General features: G+C 30.0%; 1 protein-coding gene across 4 annotated transcripts in view; it reads left to right on the top strand.

The window, feature by feature from the left end:
• The window catches only part of LOC107443294 (sodium-dependent phosphate transport protein 1-like), a 57,024-nt gene extending 35,115 nt beyond the window's left edge, over positions 1-21,909 (top strand). For all 4 annotated transcript variants that reach the window (XM_043052357.2, XM_043052353.2, XM_016057111.3 and 1 more), the window contains exons 4-10: positions 1,415-1,598; positions 1,776-1,906; positions 4,790-4,939; positions 9,170-9,302; positions 15,555-15,710; positions 19,513-19,598; positions 21,611-21,909. In XM_043052357.2, the coding sequence (XP_042908291.1) occupies positions 1,415-1,598; positions 1,776-1,906; positions 4,790-4,939; positions 9,170-9,302; positions 15,555-15,710; positions 19,513-19,598; positions 21,611-21,811 (1,041 nt within the window). In that variant the 3' untranslated portion in view covers positions 21,812-21,909. The remainder of the gene's footprint in view (positions 1-1,414; positions 1,599-1,775; positions 1,907-4,789; positions 4,940-9,169; positions 9,303-15,554; positions 15,711-19,512; positions 19,599-21,610) is intronic.
• Positions 21,910-21,970: the final 61 nt, after the last annotated feature.

Here is a 21,970-nt window from a genome sequence, read left to right as displayed (position 1 = left end):
ATATTTGCTAGCTTAGAGCTGTATTTGATCAAAAAATAGTTTATTGCACGTACTTCGACGTTTAATTATTTTTTATTCGCTATGTCGGATAAATTCAGTGAACAGCATTGACGTGGTAGCATCACCAAATAAATTTTTCTAAAGTTATCTGATATACCACATGCTTATTTTGTTTATAGTAATTCTTTTAAAATGAGTTCGTAAAAAAGAAAATAAATAAATGATATTTGAAATGAAAAAAAAATCGTTACCTCCGAAGTATTTTATAACCAATTTATTAGAGGAGTAATGATCTTTATATTATTTCATTTACCACTGCCCAATTTAAAAATAAAAACCATGCAAACTTATTCAAAACTAATGCGGATTTGTTATGTTAAGGTTAAAATGAAAGCAAAAACAATTTAGTTACATTAAACATACCCTACAGATGCAACCACTTCATGTTATTTACACTGATTCATAAATACCTCTGAAAATGTCACTTACTTACTCTTCTACTAAACTCTTCATTTGTGTTCGCATATGTTTTTCAGTTCTGTGTATGTTTTTATTGTATTGCTCTGTACTGATTAAATGATTTTTTTTCTATTCATCCTGTGCGAAGAACGGTTATTCAGCTAGTATAGGCATGAAAAAATTATCTGTAATTTTCATTTAAAAACGCAAGTCAATATGCACAAAATTTTTTCTAAGAAATTCCAATGGGGTCAACTCAGTCATGCCCTTCTCTTACTTTCCCTTGGAGCATGGCTTTGACTACATCAAATATTGCACGCATATTTTTCGTAAATTAGCATATAAAATAGAAATGTCTGCCACTTAATCACTGAAAATTGTATTTCTAAATTTCAAATAAAAGGGATCAAATTGAAAAACTTTTTATCTAATTACTGTATCTTCCCGTTTTAAGACTCTTTCTCAATGGCTCAAGGGAGTGACCTCAAATATACCATTTAATTAGTGCCGACGATATTTTAAGTTATAGAATCAAACACAAAAACGTACTTTCTCTAAATAAACATACCATTTTCTCAACGATTTTGGGTTTCTGACCCCCAAAATATATGGTTAGCACCAATCGGGGAAATATGGTCCCCATAGTTTGATCAGGAGAGTGATCCGAAGTTTTTACCCCTTATTGTTAATTTTACTTTTTGTGCGTATTTGAAAAAGTTAATATACTTATTTTATTCCAGCACTTCAAACTGTGATTACTTATTATACGTGTATTTTGTGACTAAAATGAGAAAAAAAAATTATTATCTTATTTTCATTATTCTGATAAAATACGTACAAGTGTACGCTTTTGAACCTCAAAAATTGTGCATAACAAGCATAAACTACATTAATTGAGACTTGAAAATGACTATTTTTGTACGAAAAGCTCATGCACTCATATAACATTTTACAGGGTCCACCATCTGCCGCCCTTGCTCAATTATCGGCACGTTGGTTTCCTATACAAGAAAGAGGTTATCTTGCTACGTTTTTATATCTTGGCTTCCCAATGGGTGGCTTTGCCGGAAGTTTAATATCTGGACCTATTAGTGAAATTGACTTAGATGGTGGATGGTCGCTAATATTTTATTTTTTTGGTAAATAAATATGTTTATCTAATCTAATTACGTTACATTATCAATTATTTTTCGTTTTCAACCTAAGAATTGCATAAAGAAACTTTTTATTAAAAATATAGACATCGATTTTGAATATTAAATATCCTAAGCGTAAAACTATCAATTCTTTTACTTTCGTAAATATTAATTTTCTAGGATTGTTTGGATTACTAGTCAGCGTGCTTCTGTTAACTTTGTATGCTGAAAAGCCAGCAGATGATACGAGAATTTCAGAACGAGAGTTACAATATATTCTCGAACATACAAGCGGAAACACAGTTCAACAGGTATGAATTACATTACTAAGTGTGACAGAGTCTATAAAACTTAAAATATAAAAATTCTAAATGAAAATAAAAAAGATTAAGAATATTTTGACTTCATGTGTAAAACGCCAGTACCTAACACTGGAATCATTTTCCATAGCAATTATAGTGTGTTAAACCTTTTTTCAAGTATTATAAATCGAAAGGTAAATAAATCAAAACATTAAGTACAAGAACATGTACATGCAAAACACAGAAGCAGATTTCAATAATTTTTTATGCTGTCTCTGAATTTCACATAAAACCTTTCGTTTCATTTCCAGTGCTAAATCCATTATTGGTATAGATCTTGCTGTAATTGCAGAAGAACTACATAGTGTTCTGAACTGAGGAAACTATCCATGGTTTTGGGTAGTTCAAAATAGTACGGAGGTGATTGTGATAGAGAAACTTAAAATTTGTATTGATATCTCTTCCATAAGCAAATTTGATTTTGATAATATTTTTACTGATTTGAATCTCGAACTTTCATTAATAGCAATTTCTAATATAGTTCAACATGCCACAGCTAAAATTAATTTTTGTATTGATGAATTGCTTGCTCTTTTAAAATTTTGTCTATACAGCAACTTCATTAATAATGGACTATCTTTCACTTTTACAAATCAATAGTATTCCCATGGGAACCGATTTTAGTTCAACGATGGCTAACATATTTTTAATTTACTATGAAAAACAACTATGTAACAAGATAAATGAAAAAATTTTACGTTCCAGATATACTGAGGATATTTTCTGCATTAACTTTCCTGAGTTTCAAAGTTTACATCATTCATTTTATCTAAACTGTTTAAATTTTGTTGAAACTAATGATGATGAAATTGCAGAAATTGTTTTAGATTTATATACAGTATTATATTTAAAGCTACTATCGCTGTATACGCTGTACACGAAACGAAACCACTAACGCTGTGTACGATAAACGCAAAGACTTCAAATTTGAGGTACTCAATCAACAAAATTATTTCAGCTGCATTAGTGTAAGGTTCTCTCAGAGGTATTATTATTTCTCAAATTATCAGATGCAAAAGAATCTTTAACAACAAAATCAACTTTACGTTGGAAGTAAAGCCTTTCAGAGCTAAAATTTCTTGCAATAACTTTCCAATTAATTCTGATCAATTATTTCTTTCCCAATTTAAAATTGGAGTTTAAATTTACTGTTGTTGTTGTTAATTTACGTCGCACTAGAGCTGCACAGTGGGCTATTGGCGACGGTCTGGGAAACATCCCTGAGGATGATCCGAAGACATGCCATCACAATTTTGATCCTCTGCAGAGGGGATGGCACCCCCGCTTCGGTAGCCCGACGACATGCACGCGAAGTTGAGCACTTTACGGTAGCACAGTTTAACGAGGACCAATACCGCACACCCTCGGTCCCTACGCAGACTGATCGAAGTGGGTCACCCACCCGCACACTGACCACAGCCAGTGATGCTTGACTTCGGTGATCTGCTGGGAACCGTGTCTTAACGATCAGTCCACTGCGGGACTTAAATTTACTTTTTGGGATTTACAATATCCAATAATGCCTAAACCGTAACCTTCACTTTTATTCATTTATGACGCAACATCTTTAATCTAATTATTTGAAAGGATGGCTATTGATGTTGTGGTAATGTGAAAGCGGACAAGAATAGAATTTGGTTTTACACTGAATACGGATTAAAAAAATCGTTGAGTTCTCGTGTTATTGTTGTTAATTCAAGATCCAATCAATCTCAACATGACCGAAAGCTTTTGACGTTTACTACGTTGCCATAACGAAACCCGACACATTTTTCGATCAAATGCATGTATTATTAATGCAGCTGCTGATGAGTTGCAGCGCTTTTTATTATATTTATATATTATTCTCGTCTCTGAAGTGCTTAAACAACATAAAACTGAAATAATTACCCACTGCTCTCAAACCGTACACTTTTACAAACACTTCAAGTGTCTTTGTCACTAAATGCCTAATTCGAAAAAAAAAATTTATTTATGCTTTGCGTCATTTTCCAATAACTCCTCTTTTCACACTGACCGCATTAAACTGGATTAAGCGGGCACATCCACTAAACTGTGGTAATTAAGACTCTAATGTAATCGATTAAGAGCTTGCCGATATATTTCGTGAATGTAACATATTATCTTGCGCAACTATTAAACAATGGGACCCTTCATAAGTCATATTTAAGGAACTTATACTGGTTAAAAGCATTAGAAAACTTACTTACAAAACATATCAGTAAGATGCAAATCATCTAAAATTTAGCAAAATTTACTGTAGTTCATTCCAATCTAGAAATTATATATATTTTTTAATTATTCTGTTAAAGAAAATCTTATTTTTACTTGCTTATGTTCTCAACAAATATGCTTTCCTTTTATTAATTTTATTCAGTACTATTCTATGAAGACAGTCATAGTACATTGCACCTACTTTTAGTGAAATTACCAAAAGTTAAAAGAAGTTCAATGAAAAGGAAAAAAAATTTTAGTAGTTTATTCTGATAAGTGATAAAATGTCAAACCTTTAGTTGTTCATTTACATGTTGATTCTTAAAGAACAATTTATTCTTTTATCCCTTTGGACTCTGAATCTCTTTATAAATACCATTCAATAGAAGTAAAATCTCATGCAATCTTGTCTTTGCGTGATTTAATTTTTATAAAATTTATTACTAAATGCCTCCAGTGAACACTTTTTACCAATGTAATAGATGATTTTATTGTTTCTTTAAGCTGTTTTGGTTTAACTTTCATTTAAATTTTCCACAATCCTTTCTTATTTCACATAATACAATACCATGATAAATTCTGTTTTAAAAGCACTGATATACTTAATGCCCTATATAGAATCCTCCTATCCCATGGAAAAGAATTCTAACTTCCTTACCGACCTATGCATTACTTATATCAATGTTTGGACAATACTGGATGGTATTTTATTTTCTAACTATTCATCCAATCTATATGGACTCGATTCTTCATATACCTGTAAAAGAGGTGAGTAAAAAGTAATGCTTATGCTGAATTTTAATTTTTTTCCTCCGTATTTTTTCCTCTTTATTTCTAATAAATTTGGCATCTTAACAATACAATAAAAACAATTATTGCAAAGTTTCGAGTACTTTTCAACGCATGAAAAATCCTATGAGTCTTAACATTAGAATATCCTACCCTAAATAAAAAGGAAACATCCTAATTTACTTTTGATTTAATAATCAGATTTTTACGCTTTAAATATTACTCTTAATGGATCAAGAGCATTCAGATATTTAGTAGGAAGGGCGAGACTCCGAACAATTTGGATCTTTACTTTCAGATTATTGCGGAAGCCACAGTCTAGAAATTTTGGTCTAAATACATCATATTGTTAAGTTATCTTATGTTAAGTCTCACAGGATGCATGAATAATCCTTTGAGACTTAACATAAGAGTACCCTGCCCACAAAAAAAAAGGAATATCCTGTATTACTCTTGATTTAATAATCAGATTTTTAAGCTTTAAGTCTCACACTTAATGGATCAAAGACAAATTCTTAGTACGAATGTTAAGGCTCCGAACAATTTGAATCTTTACCTTCAGATTATTGCGGAAGCCACAATCTAGAAATTTTGGTCCAAATAGTTTGGTCAAAGAAAAAAGAAACAATTAAAAGTTTAGATCGCTTGATGGTGATTTCCTTTTTTATACACCGAAGAGCCATTACATTATGACCACCCTGCTAATAACATGTAGGACCACCTTTAGCCCTCAAAACTGCTAGCACCCGCCATGGCATTGATTCCACAAGGTGCTGATAGGTAGTCTGAGGTAGTACCAAGGTAGTACCAATCGCTCACCAACTGGTCCTGCAATTCCCTCACATTGCGAGAGGGTAGCGTGGCAGGACAAATTTGGTTTTTCAAGTAGGACCACAAATGCTCTATTGGATTAAGGTCAGGCGAATTTGGGGGCCAAGATAAGACTTGAAAGTCACTGGAATGTTCTTCGACGATTCGACCCTTGCATGGTGCATTATCCTGCTGGTAAACACCATCCCCCGCAGGAAAAACTGTTCTTATGAATGGGTGAACCTGGTCTGCAACTATGTTCAAGTAGCTTACAGACGTCAGGAATTGTTCTATGAGGATTATGGGTCCTAATGTGCCCCTTGAAAACATTGTTCCTGAGCAAGAAACCATGAAAACCTGGGCGAGCCCATTTTTATGGATAGAGGGTGGTCATAATGTAATGGCTCTTCGGTGTATATTTCATCATATCCCCGAAACTAATGAACTGAATTATGATTTTTTTTAGTTCAAATTCAAAACTTGTTTATACTAAGATAATTTTATGCAAAAAATTATGGGTTTTTTTTTATTAAATTTAATAATGGTAGAAAAATTTTGAATTCTAAGATTCACAAATTTTAACCACAATTCAATATTCTTGGTTTTTAATTAAATAATTTAAAATTTGAAAAGATTTGGTTGAATTGTTCTTTGGAAATAAAGTTTTAAAAATATGACTTCTCTTTTATGTGGCAAAATGAGTAAAAGAAGGAATTAAGTTATCAAAACTTTTAAACGTTCTTCTATAAACTATTAGAAGTCAATATTAGAAAATACGGCTTAACCCATATTTTGTGAATCACAAATCTAAATCCGTCAAAGAAAGATTAAGTTTATTCAAAGAAAGTATTTTTTGCACCTGATTCCGTATTTTAAAATATCGTCTGCGTCTGCTTTAACTAATTATTATAAATTATTGGTTCGCGAATTATTAGAGTCTTAGTACTAGAAAATTCGATCAATACTCTAAGAAAAAAAGTATCTTGAAAACTACAAGAATATGGTAAAATTTGCCGCGATTCTGATTCTATAGATACACCAATAGGCTTTTTATTTTCCAAAGCACTTTAGTTGTGATTTTTGTAAAATTAACAATTAAATATGGTTTTATAATTTGTGATAAAATTTGGTAAATGTGGCAAAGTTTAGTAATTTTATTATGATACCTTAGCTTATGGCATACAGACCATTTATCCGGCTAAATTTACTTTTCAATTTTGTACTATTTACTAAATGTGTGGTAATAAGGACTGTATGTTTGAAAACCAGAATTTCCGGTGAAACGTTACCGGAGTAAAATTAAAAAGTGAATGCAAATAATACCAAATGAATGGTTGTAAATACAGTATATTTTGGTTTTATAAACGAGAATTATGTTGTTTTTTTAAAAATCAGAAATGTCATTATCACATAGTACGGATATTTTACCAAAACTTTTTTCTCCATGTAGATTAAAAGTAAGTAAGGGCGATCATTTTTTTACTCTACACCCAGTTTGTTCGAGTGTTTAAAAAAATAATTGAATCTCAATATTCTTTCCTCTATAATTTTCTATTAATATGTTAATTCAGAATTTTCACTCCAAGATACCAATTTTTTGCAATAGTGCTACTTTTTTGACCGTGGTACTTTTAGTACTAAGTCATTAAAATAAATTTGAATTCAAATAAATGACATGTAATTCGTTAAACCTATTAGAAATGGGCTATAGCATAATTCGTAATGTAAATCGAAAATCGTCAAATAAATTCGTAATATATAAATTCATGAAAAAAAGCGCTTTCGACAAAATACTAAAACAGAGATCTATCGACAAAGACTACTCACTTCTGCCTAGCTCAATAGTATGAGATTGCCGCAGCTGATGCTCTCTGGTTATTTCAGTTTCCGTTTTTAAAAGCGCTGTATGTTGAGCCACCTCAGCTAGATTTGGCATGTGACATTTTTAGCGGCCATCATTGGTCGATTCGCCGTGTAAGAGAAATAGTAACGTAAACAAAACAAAGCAAACGTTGCCACCGGCAAAAAAGAAATGCAGCCAAAATTTGGGAGCCACGTAAGAGAATTATAAATATAATATAAACAGATGAGAACTGTGAATAATGACAATTACTTCGTTTAAATTACCAAGCGTTTCCAATATCATTAATTCCATTTAGTGAAATGAACTTAAACAGAAAGATATTTAGGGTGAAAAGATTTTGTTTTATGATAATATTCCATTTACCAAATACATAGTATACATACAGACGTAGACATAGTACACATACAGACTATACAACTATAAAATAATAATTATGTTTTTAAGTATTTCGATTGTTGACCACTTTATTGATGATGATATTTACTTCGAAATGTTTTAATATTTTTTATAGGTTGACTTAGTAACAGAAGATCTCAAAACCATTTTAATCAAAACATGTAGTTCTGTAATTGTAGTTTCAATGTTGCTAACTTGTCATTTGTTAAACAAAATAGTTTTTTCAAATTTATCGCTATTAGATTTTAAACAAAAGCTTAATTTTTCTTCTTCATACGATTCGAAGCCTAAGAAAACCATTTCAGAAAACTCTCCATTTTGAATCTTTAAATTTTGCGATTAATGAAATATAACAAGATATCTCAAAGTATCGGAAATGCAAATCCAATCAATTTTCTATCCATTATTATTTTTATTATAACCTATTGTGGATTAGTTGAAATAATTTAATCATGAATTAACTGATTATAATACATTATAAACGTATTAATGTTATTAAATTAAGAAATGATCAATTTTATAAAACTGATATTCTTGATATAATTTATCATAAAAGTATAAAAATAAAAGATTAATAAAATTATTCTGTATTATGAAAAATGAAACTAATGAAGAAAATTTTTCTTATCGTTTCCTGCTCCATAGTGATTGCCCAGTTTTGGCAGGAAAAAAATTTATGCCAAAATTGGATAAACTTGAAAACCCCCACGCTATCAAATATACATATTTTTGTAAATTTATTCCAAATAACAACTGGTCAGATTTATTGGGCTATTACTGTTAGCGAGTGCGCACTGATATGAAAAAAAATCCTCTTGCTTCCAACAAAATTTAATTGTACATATTTGCATTGAAGTTATTTAACAAAAATACTAAATAAAATAAATACATTTGATACAAATAAATTAAACATTTTAGTAGATAAATGTCCCATGGAAAAGATGTAGTTGAAAAAAAAACTTTGACGTAATTTTAGTCATTGAAAAATAACATAAATTTATCATCTTAAAGTAGCATAAATCCTAAAAACATAATATTTGGAGTTATGGCACAATCAGAATCATTTCTATTTACTTTTACAATTTGAATTTTGTTTTAATTCTAATATGTTTCTTTTGTTTCCCATAAATGGATTTCAGAATGGTCTTCTAACTTCAGGACCACAACTGGCACAAGTATTAACAGGTTTTATCGCCTGCTGGTTTTCAGTTTGGCTAAAATATAGGAGTAATAAGAGCATTAGCTTTATCAGAAAAGGATATAATACTCTAGGTGAGAATAAAAATATGTATTGATTAAAATTTAAATAATGATGTCAATTTAAATTACGTATGTACAGTACAGCAAAAAAAAGAAGGGAAAAAAAAAAGAAAAACGGACCATCCTGAACAACTTTTGATCTAGTGATCAGATCTTCACGTTCTAGGACTCAATCGTATTGGTATAATGAGGTGACCTCAAATATGCAATTTAATTAGTGCAAACGACATTTTAAGTTACAAATCAGTTACAAAAACATACTGTCTCTGAATAAACATGCCTTTTTTCGACGGAATCTAGATTTCTGACCACCACAAAATAGGAAGTAGCCGCAATCTGAAAAATATGGTCCTAATAGTTTGGCCAGGAAAGCGCTCCAAAGTTTGGACCCCCAAATGTTAATTTTACTTTTTACGTATTTCGCTACATCTGGAGAACTTTTTAAGCGAATTGAAACATTTTTGCATAGAATTATAAAATTCGTTTATCCAAAGATAATTCCATGCAAAAAATAACTGTTAGTAAATATTTTTCATTTTTTATAATTTAAGAAAGGTATAAAATAAATATCGAATAAATTGTATTTTGACACATAAAATTACATTCTTTAAAATGATGCAAGAAATTATATACCTTACAATTCAAAATTTTTTGATCATTGCTAAATAAAATAATAATAAAAAAATATTTATTAAAATTTATTTTTTGCAAAGAATTATATTTGAATAAACGAATTTTATATTTGTGAGAATTTTTCTTCAATTCGCCTATAATATGTTTGAATTCGCTTCTCCAGATCTAGCGAAATGCGCAAAAAATAAAATTACCTTTAAGGGGTCCAAACTTTGAATCGTTCTCCTGACCAAACTATGAGGACCATCTTTCCCAGACAGCTACTCTCTACATTTTGGGGGTCAGAATCCTGAATCCGTTGAAAAAAAGGTATGTTTATGCAGCGAAATCACGTTTTTCGTCTGATTTCGTAATTTGAAAAGAAAAGTCATCTTGCACTAATTTATTAGCAAATCTAAACTCACCCCCTTAAACCATTTAGATTGAGTCCTAGAAGGCGAAGATCCGCTCATTAGATCAAAAATTACTCAGTTTTTTTCTTTCTTTTGGTGCACTGTACATTGGCAATTAAATATTTGATATTTCAAAGCACTTCTTTTTATGACTTCATTCAAAAACTTTTTGGGGGTTAGGGATCGTTTAGCAACCAATTACTTAGTTTTTAGGCTCTTGATTACTTAAACGGCTTACAGCTATATATTGAATTTATAGCTAAGTTAATGATATCAAATGAATTTTCATGAAATTTCATTAAAAGATTGCAAATGAAATACATGATATTACAGTGATACAGCTACATTCCCGGAATTCATTGTTTATTCTGAAAGTTGGTTACTTAATTATTGATTTAATAGTTACTTTTAAATACCCTTTAATATATGTATCATGAAATATATTGAATGACAATGGCAAGAAAAGTTGATATTTAATAATGATTTTTCTATTTTAATAATATTTAAATTGTAACGATTTTAATTACATAATTTGACTTGGCACAGTTGCTTAAAAAAATTTCAGACAAACATAGCTGGTTTATTACTTAAAAAAACAATGAAAATTATAAGTATCTTATATTTTAATAAACTTTTAAGACTTTAAGATTTCTTGTTATTAGAATAAAATTTAATAATTTCTTAAATAAATAATAACTTATATGAGTTTCGATCCGCTGAAAACTGCTTTTCCGCTGAAATTTTGTTGGAGTAAAAATTTGTTGGATAAATATAATGTTTAATAACCAGAAAACTGCGTGGATGACGGAGAAAATAGTTATCTGATTCTACGGCAATTCTTCTTTTTTTTCAGCCGATAATAAATTAATTTCAGTAATAATTTAATTAAATGTTTTTAAAATTTCAACTATATAAATATTGTGTCTGGAGAAGGAAGCCATTAAGATGGGATTAAGAATCAATGAAAATAAAACTAAATATATGCCATGCACAAAAGCTGGCTATGAAGAAACACAGTTTGAAATTGGAGCAGACAAATTCGAAGCCGTTGATAGCTTCACCTATTTGATGTCTAAGATTAACAGCAAAAACGACACTACACAAGAAATACACTCGAGAATCACGATGGTCAATAAGTGTTTCTATGGTCTAAGAAAATATCTAAAAGTCAAGTCTAATAAAAAGAAGAAAAAAAAACAAGTGTTACTCTATAAATGTCTTATACGATCCGTGCTTACATACGCATGTGAGACTTGGACAATGACCCGTGGAGATGAAAATATGATAGCTAGTTTTGAGAGAAAAATACTGCGAAGCATTTTTGGTGGAATAAGTAAAAGCGGTACCTGGTTTAAAAGATCAAACACGGAACTTTACAAAGCATATAAAGAACCTGGTGTCATTAAATTTATCAAAATTCAAAGGATTAAATGAGTAGGCCACATCATAAGAATGGAGGATAGCAGGACAACCAAAAAAGTCTTCAGTGCCAGGCCAACAGATACAAGAAAAAGAGGACGGCCAAACCTAAGATTTTTAGACTGCGTTGAAAAGGACCTACAAGTTTTAAGGATAATAAACTGGAGAACCTTGGCTAAGGGAAGAATGTTTTGGCATAGGCTTACTGAGAAGGCCAAGGCCCATCCTGGGCTGTCGTGCCAATGAGAAGAAGAATATAAATACGAGGTAACATAAGTCACAGCGGGGATTTTACAGACTTATAACACGAAAATGGTGAAGTTTTTTTTTTAAAGTCTTGCATTAAATTCAAGGTACATGTCATAAATATTTCTTCCTTGATTTAAATTGATCCGACTTAAATTTCTACATTTGTTAAACATCGCAGTGTTCATAATAAATTTTTCAGGCAAAAAATAATTAAAATGGCTATATGATGATTGCATGCGGTAGATGGTGAATACTTTTCTTAAATAAAGGTAATAGAATTTTTATAAAAAATAGTAATGTAAATTAGATTCATTAAAAGATTTCGAAAAACTAAGGTATGATTTGTGATGTTTTTCTTTAGTTTAAACACCATCTTCAACATAAAAGAAGAAGAGTAAAATGAAATAAAACAGAAAAAATTTTAATGGGAAAGCTTAAAGGTCGTCATCAGGACACAACCTTTGCGATAAATGCGATATTTCTGAATAAAGAATAATTATCCTAAAATAAAAATTACTCTTTATAATGTGTCCATATCGCCAAAATATAAATGAGTTAAAAATGAGTTAGAGATAAAAGAAAGTAGAAAAGAAACTTACCGGCGTGGAACAAAAGTAAAAAATATTTTAAAATAGATTCACTACTTTAACATTCAACAAAATTTCGCGAAGAAGAGAAGAATAAAAAACATTGTTTATGGCTTAAATCATATAAAATAAATTTAAAAATATATTTGGTAGAAAAAATGTGAAGCAAATAATATTTTTAGTGCTGCCATCATATGGTGAAATATATTTTGAATTCATTTAACAATACCGTTATAAGGAATAAGTATATTCTTTATAGTTTGAATTGTTTTTGCAAACCCTATGAATCTGATTTGTAATGATATTGGAAAAACCTTATTTGCTAAAATGGAATTAAAATCAATGCTCTTTAAAAAAAAAAATTATTTTAATTTTTTTATCGTGTCCATGGACAATTAAATGGCCTCGTGTGCCTTCAAAACTGCATCCGCTAGCTCCAATACATCATTCCTGTAGAGTTCCCACGAAGTTCTGAAGCCAGTGGCACCATACCCAGTTGTAAAACATATGGGGTAAGGGCTGGGCACTCGAGAATGTGATTTGGGGTAAGTTGGATATCGGTGCAGTTCTTTTGCAGGTAATATAAGTTCTTATTTTGTCGGAAAGAATTTTCATCCCTTTAAAGTAGTTTGTTCTTAGTCTTGTAATTGTTGATGTTAAGATTCTGGAACAATCAAAGTCAGTAATGAGGGGTTTCCTGAAGGAATGGGGCAGAGGTCTGTGTCTTGCAACTGTATTTGTATCTGCAAGTGTGATGGTGGTGCAAGGTTGGTCGGCACCTCTGCTTTCCTTAGCCAAGGAATCCGCACATTCGTTTCCCTCAATATTCACGTGCGCCGGTATCCGTTGCGTCAAGCAGGATTTTCCATTGCCGTGCAAGCCTTCAAGTAGGACATTTATAGCAGGGAAAGTTAAAATAATTTATTTTGTCAAAAAGTTTAAAAGTTAAAAGTTTAAAGGTAATTTTATTGTCTTCATTTATATTAAGAGTTAAATCTAAAAAAATTGCTAAAGAATTACTAATATTAGTTTTATTAAGAATTAGCTCACTTGGATATATTTGTTTAGCTAAAATATCTAGATCATTAAAATTAATAACTAAAAAATCATCAATAAATCTGAGAAAGAAGGAATTAATACGAAGATTAACGTATGAACTCATGAATCTATATTCTTATAGAAAAAGAAAAATATTGCAAATATTAGAACTAAAATTATTTTCCATATGGATACCATTAGTTTGTTGAAAAAGGCAGTCATTTAAAAGTATATAATTGTTGTTGAGGTTATTATGAACTTGAAATTTCCAGTATTTTTATAAATTAATGAACATCCATATGTAGCTGGTTCAAAACTAAAACGACACTTCTGCACTCACTTCTCATGCTATTTGAATGAGAAGTGAGTGTAGAAGAGTCGTTTTAGTTTTGAACCAGCGATATATATATACTAGGGATTACTAGGGATTAGGGATAATGCAAATAAGCCTAGCTTGTGAAATCCTTTTGTTTTAAAAATTATGCATATTTCAAATTTATAATACCCTAAATGTAAAAAATAAAATAAAATAAATAAATAAATATCATTTTAAGGTAAAAGTGGTGTGTTAATCTGCCCTGAATATAAAACTATGGTTCCCGATTCATGCAAGAAAGTACTTTGATTCTTGCATCAATAATGAAATGGTCAATTATGTACAGATTTTGGAGAAGAAATCCCGCCAAGCATCTAATGAGTTCTAAGATACCTTGCTTCCTAATGTATCTAGATCTTCAAAAGTTCGGGAAGATAGATAAGGCTTTTGTCACCAAAAAAGTAGCCAATATAGCCAGAATGGTTACCAAGTTAACAGACTATTAATGAGATAGTCTATTTCTTGCAAGTCGATATTGTGCGCTGTTAAAATACGTATATACTAGAATGCAAAGTTTCTTGACAATGACGTCACGGCTGGCGGAGGAAGAAGGAGAAATAAGTTCAGTCGTTATATAGAAGAAACATAACTAAATAAAGATACCATTCCGCGATGCGCCGCTCGTAAATCTGAAAATATATAAAATTTTAAGAAAATTATAGCAAATTAACGCTATATATGTGTGGGTTAAGATAACTTATCATATTTCTATTGTGAAATGCGTAATTTACCTCGAAATACAGACATCGCGCCGGGAACTATTTTCTTCGTTTTCCCTCAGCATATTTCTCCATTGTCAAGAAACATTGCAGTTTAGTATAGTAGCCAAGCTAAGATGTTGATCTTTTGGAAAATAGTAAATAAAAATTTGGGAAATGGCTAAACAAAACAAAAGGCTAATGATTTGGTATATTCAGTCAAAAATATCAACAAAAAATAATAGCACGCATTTTATTTAGGGCAGTTTTCCTGAAGATTTAAAGACAGCTTCTTTGAAAAATGAAAAGAATCATACAGAGAACAAACATAGAGAGATAAAAAACATGGCAAACAAGAAAGAAGCAGTTGTATCGGTAGTGTGTGAATACAAAAGAACCACATGAACTCTCTGTAGCAGTCAACAAGAGAACGTTTTGTCAAAGCTAACCAGATAAAAAGATTATCACCATTCATGACCTATCTCAGATTACAGAAATTGCTGATAGAACTTGAAATTATGCTTAAAGGTGGAAGTGTTTCGGTTGAAAGTCATGGACAGTGGTGGGGATAAACTAAGCCACCATTTTATTCAGTACCGTGTTACCAATGGCACAATAATACTCTGCATATTAGAAAAAATTAATGTTTCGCAAAAAAGCATTTCAAATTTTAATAAATATAAGTTATAAACAAGGTTTCATCGGAGAAATAATCCATATCTAACCTTTATTCAAAAAAAAAAAAATCTTACTTTTTATTTTTATCAATATGAATAATATTTATTTATTTTTTGTATATCTGTATTTATAATTTATCTTTTAATGAAATTAATTAACAACAACTTACTATAAGTAGCCCTTATGGTTTTCAGCTTGTTCTTTATACATTCTTGGAATGCTTGGTCTGTATTTATCAGGATGCGACAAAACTGTAAACGAAATTTTCCTTTTCATGGCGTCAAGCAGTGTGGGGTTTTCATTCGCCGGATGTTTGATAGTAGCTGCTGATTTATCCCCAACGTTTTGTGGTTAGTAATTATTTTAACTTCATTGTAAAATTAGTGTCATAAACGTAGAATAAATATAATTTTTCGTGCTTGATAGTATGATATATCACCAACATTTTTATATTAAGTGGATGCTTTAACTACAATATGAAATTAGTAACATATACGAATAATCATATAATTTTTCATGTTTGATTGTAACTGTTGATATATCAACTAACGTTTTGTGGTTAATATTTTTTGAACCACATTGTAAAATTTGTAACATATATTCATTTAGAAGAAAAATAAAAATTGACATTATATTTTTGACACCAATGTTGCTTAATTGATTTCAGTATTAGCTACTAATTAAAAAATAATAAAAGTTATATACAAAAAACTAACTTTCAATCAGTATAGGGATTTCATACGCCGGATCTTTGACAGTAGCTGATGATTTATCACCAACGTTTTGTGGTTAGTAATTATTTTACTTCTTTCTAAAATTATTATCATAAACGGAGAATTACATTACTTTTCGTGTTTGATAGTAACTGTTGATAGATAACCAACGTTTTTTTAGTTAATTTCAGCTACATTGTAAAATTAGTATTAAATACGAATAATTATATAATTTTTCGTGGTTGATAGTAGCTGTTGATATGTCTACTAACGTTTTGTGGTTATTTTTGATTACTTTTACTTTTACCTTTTGAATTTACTTTTACATTTACTATTACTTTTTGTACTGCATTGTAAAATACATATTCATTTAGAAGAAAAATAAAAATTGAGATTATATTTTTGACACCAATGCTGCTTAATTGATTGCAATAATAGCTACTAATTTAAAAAAAAATTAAGCAACATTGGTGTCAAAAATATAATGTCAATTTTTATTTTTCTTCTAAATGATATGTATTTTACAATGCAGTTCAAAAAGTAATAGTAAAAGTAAAAGTAAATTCAAAAGTAAATTCAAAAAGTAAAAGTAAAAGTAATCAAAAATAACCACAAAGCGTTAGTAGATATATCAACAGCTACTATCAATCTGACTATGAAATGGTGCTAATTCATTAAGAAAAAGCATTTAAAAAAATTTCCATGCTATTTTCGACGCCAATAATGTTGTTTCAATGTATACCAAATACACTAATACAGGTGCAAAATTTTATATTACTTTATTTGGTACCACTTAAGACTGTATGGATACTTTACAGCTGTAAATAGATGCTGGAGAAATAAGTTTTTGCGATCGCTCTAAGAGAATAAATACCTGAGGAAATTGCTTGATTGTGGATAGTTTAGACTATAAGAAGTTGGGCCAGTACAGCAGAATACAGTTGATCTTAGTTCTGACGGAGCGAAATTTTAAAAGCGTATTTTGCTTATTCTAACAATGTAAAGCCAACTGAAGCACTAAAATTAATAATAACTATAAAAGTAATAACTAAAAAATATTATGAATTGCATCGGTATAAAACTTTCTGCTTTGTGCATGATTTCATTTTGTACTGAATTATGAATTACTTTCTTTTTGTTTTCTCCCTGAGCAAAGAGCGAGTATTTAACTAGCATAAAATATTACAACGCCGTAGATAGAATTTTAGCAACCGTAAGTTTCCATTTACAGTAATTTACTTTAAAAGTTGAATAGTATTATACGGACAGATATTTTACAGTAATATTTGAGTCAAAATTTTCGAAAATTATTTTGAGAGTATGCTTTGGAAAGATACTATCCTTTTAAAAAATTTCGAGCCGACCGGGCTGTGTAAGGGGCAGGGAACTGCCCTTGCATCAGAAAGGTCCTGGGTTCAAATCCCGGGCAAGGCATGGATGTTTCTTTCTCTCTGTGTGTTTTAATTCTATGTCCTTTCTCCTTTGTGTGTGAATGTGACCCGCCCTATAAACTGGTTGTGGTTGTGTGAATGGCGTGGCAGAAGTCAAATTCCTGGCCGTAGATGGCGCCACAAAAACATGAATAATCGCCCCCCCCCCACTGCCTAAACAAGCATACGACAAAAAAAAAAAAAAAAAAAAAAAAAAAAAAAAAAAAAATCAACTTTGCTTACTATTCCTCTCTTTTTTATTTTCAAATTTTCAAAAATGCTTTAAGAATAAGATTTTTTCATTAAAAAAGTATTATCTCTTTTACTGTCACAAATTACATTCTTTTATTTTGTATAAATTTTTAAGGCCAAAAACACATGATAATTCCATTGTATGATCGTTGATAAGTACCAAACTGCAAGGATGGTTCTTAGTCACAAAAGCTTAAAATTTGTTTTTCCACAATTAAATTTATGTATAATAAGTGTTTATTATTTTAAATGTTTACTTTGAATATTTATTTAAATGATTTTATTTACTCTTAGATATTTTAAAATTAAAAATATTTTAAACAAAATATGGGCATTAAAGACCAAAGCAATTTTGTTCTCATATGAGCCCTGGACTGACATTATAACATAATGACATTGTTAATGTTTTCTCGAATTCTATCGATAAAAAGTCAAAAATAGTTTTTTTAAGTTACTAAACAATTATTAAAAATATTTTTAAACTAACTCATTTGAAAATATTTTAAATTTTAAAGCCTAATAAAATTTGTGTTTTTTTTATAACCGTCGTTGAACAGCCTACCCAATTTTTATGGGTTTACGACTACTAATGATCAACTCCTTAGACTTGTAATTTGAACCCAATCCAGAAGACAAGGGAACTCCTGGATCGAGTATTGAGAGAAATTTGCCTTCGTGGAGGACTCTTTGATGGAGCTAACCCGTATTTGCGCTGCATGGAGAAGAAGACCACGAGTACCTCCCACGGTTAGCCTGATGGCAAGAGAACTCTAACCCATGATCCCTCTACCACTGAGGGTATTTCACGTCAGCACAGTGGTCGATGCAAGCCGGATGCGGAATTCGTATCGACTGGGATTCGAACCCGGTTCGCCTCGTTGAAAGGCGAACACTCTATCCCTGAGCCATCGCGGCTCAAGATTTGTGCTTGAATTTTCTGAGAAATTTTATGCAAGAATTGTTCGAATTAAGTCAAAGAATGGGTTCCGGAATATTTTAATTTCTCTAGCTTTAAGTCATCTAATCGAAAACTTTTTATTATAGAGAGATTGCAGATTATCTATAATTGCACATACATACAAAATATATTTTCTAATCTGCAATAGTACTTTTTGAAAAGCACAGTTAAGTCAATAATTCCTCCTTTTTGTCCACATTCATCCTATTCAATATATCAGTGATTAAAAATATCTAATAAAGTTTTGCCAATAATTGCTTTTAAAAGTAAACTAAACTTATGCGAAGTATTTTTTGAAAAATGACAATAGTGTCAATAATTCGATCTTTAAGTTAACATTCACGCACCTAATTTCTAATAACAAATTCTGGTAAATTTACTGTACCGTAACAATAATGAAATAAAAAGTTATTTAAGTAGTTTTCCATCATTTGATTATGGTTTACACATTATTCTGGTTTTCAAAATTATAGTTGTTATTGCTACACATTTCGTAAAAACTTCAAAATCGAAAAATAAATTTAACCGAATAAATGGATTTCACGCCATGCTCCAAGTTATCGTGATAAAATTACCATATTTCATCACTCATTACAAAACCATATTTTAGTGCTAATTTTATAAAAAATCATTCACTTCGGTAAAAATTACAGAGTTTTATAGTGTTCCTATAGAGTCAGAAATACCGAAAATTTAATCATATTCTGGTAGTATTCTGTATTTTTCTCAATGTACAGAGTGTAAAAATGTCCGACAAAGTTTTGCCAGTAATTTAACATCACTTTCTATTTTTTTTCAGGAATTATTATGGGATTAGGAAGCACGGTAGCTAGTTTATCTGGTTTCATAATGCCTATTCTCATTGGGTATTTAACGAAAGAAGAAGTATGATATTTAATACTTTTTTATGATATTTAATTATTTTTGGTGAATTTTGTGAATGTTTCTTATTATTAGGAACAAAAAATATTGTAATTCTTCATTAACGACATCTCTATTTAACTGTACTATGTATTTACAGTCTATGACAAATTTATACGCGAAATATAATCCACCATTAAAACTTTACCATTTTATTCATGAGGAAAAATTTCGGTAAATCTATAAAATAACAACTCCATCATAAACATTTGCTTTAATTTAATTTCTGAAAGAACTGAAATTTCTTGTAAAAAATTATTTTGTAATTATATTACTTTTTAAGTCCAAAAAAGAAATCTTTTGAATACGAAACTCGATACTTAGCATTTATAATGCTAGAATATTTTTTTAAATCATAATGACCATCTTTTAACGATGAAACACTAATATAGTAAATAAATTAGAAATGCACTGATATTTAAGAAAGAGCAAGTGGAAGACATAAGTCCTATGATCTATTTCTGCAGTCTTCCAGCCTTTGAAAGGTAATTCTTAATTAATAATATACGTAATATCAATAAAATTGTTAATATTAATAAAATTGTCAATAATAATAATTGAATAAAATTGTAATTGAAAAAAAAGTAATTGAATAGGATTTAATATTAATCATATATGTGCTACAAAAAAGGAACTTAAAATTTAATACTCTATAAATAAAATTGATAGTACTACCAATGCTGCGTAATATTGTTTCCTCAGAACAGTTTTATCAAAATTTGTGCATTTTATGGCTTTATAAAAACAGCTTGAGTTATATCAGTAAACACTACTTCCTCAAATATTTATGTCCCTTTTCTTTTAAATAACAAAATTACGACCGGGATATTTGTTGACGTTTTGTACAAAAATAATTATCGAAATATTTGTTTACAATCGTATTTCCCCACAAAAATGAGTAAAAGTATTATTTATAAGAAAGGTATTATTTAAAAGTATTATTTATAAGAAAGGAGAAGCAATGTTTAATCGTCTCGCATAGATGCAAAAAAGACTGAGTCATAAAATATATTTAATACAAATTAACAATTGCAAAACGAAATTAAGGCGCTTGGTTAAAACTAAAAATTAAATGAGTTCTTTCACTAACTTTTATTGAAAAGTTTAAAATATTATATTTTGCATTTTTATTACCTTGAATAAAAATGATTTTTTTCATAGTAAATATTTATCTTAGTTAGTACAATCACGTATTTTATAACAGAGCAATATCTTTAAGAATTACATTTGTTGAAATTATTAATTAATTTGTTGAATTTGTAGAATTTTTTAAATCCTTACTAGAATTGAAATAATATGAACTAAAGGCATCGCAGGATACCTTTTTTGTCATTTCTTATCACAACAGTTTGGTTCAAAATATATGTCAAAAATGTAAAGGGAGGTAGAGGGGACCTAAAGAAGCATATTTCATAAAAGAATATGTGCGCGAAAATGTCGGTTTGAGCCGACAGAGAGCGCTATTGTTTAATATTATTTGCTTGCAACTTTAATGTTGCTTACTATCAAGCAGATACTGTAAACTAAAATTAATTGTAATGTGATTGTAAACTATTGATTGGTAGCTATTGTGAACTGCTCATAAATCATTTTCTTTTGTCGAACTTGATTTTTTGCTTACTTAGGATTAATGCTTAATGTGCTACGTATACTTCGCATTTTAGCATCTACATTCTCATACAAAATTGAACAGTCAAATTACAATCAATTACAGTTTACAACTGCTGGTCGAAAGAGCAATGACGAACAGGGAAATCAAATTCACAGCGGTTCATGGATTGCTGTGTATTAGTAAGCAATTGTCTCTCTATTGGCTTAACGCGGTATTTCCGCTCAAACATTTCTATACGAAAGATGCCAATGTATTAGGTACCTTCTGCCAACTTTTACATTGTTCGACATATATTTTTGAACCATCCTTAATAATATATTGAAAAATGAAGTATGCATGACTTATTTTGGATTTTTTATTTTAGCAAACAATGATCCAATGGCATAAAATGTTCCTTATTGCCGCATCTGTTGTTTTTGTATCTGGTGCGACCTTCCTAACTTTAGGTTCTGCTGAAATTCAACCATATGATCCAGCATATATAACAGACACTAAAGTGGAAACAAAAACAGATATACCTTCAAAAAACATAGACAAGAAGGAAGTTACTATCACAAAATTTTAATATTTTTCTCTTTTACAAATCAAATTGTGTGATTATTGAAGGAATATCTACATGCTATGTACAGTCGGCAGAAAGAAAAAATATATATTCATGAATAACTTTGGTTCTTATGATCGGATTTTCACAAACTAAGTGTCTTAATGGTTTCAGGGGGGGGGG

The sequence above is a fragment of the Parasteatoda tepidariorum genome, chromosome 6, assembly GCF_043381705.1.
Source record: "Parasteatoda tepidariorum isolate YZ-2023 chromosome 6, CAS_Ptep_4.0, whole genome shotgun sequence".
Taxonomy (NCBI): domain Eukaryota; kingdom Metazoa; phylum Arthropoda; class Arachnida; order Araneae; family Theridiidae; genus Parasteatoda; species Parasteatoda tepidariorum.
The sequence above is the reverse complement of the archived record's forward strand: the minus strand, read 5'-3'. Positions and strand labels throughout refer to the sequence as shown.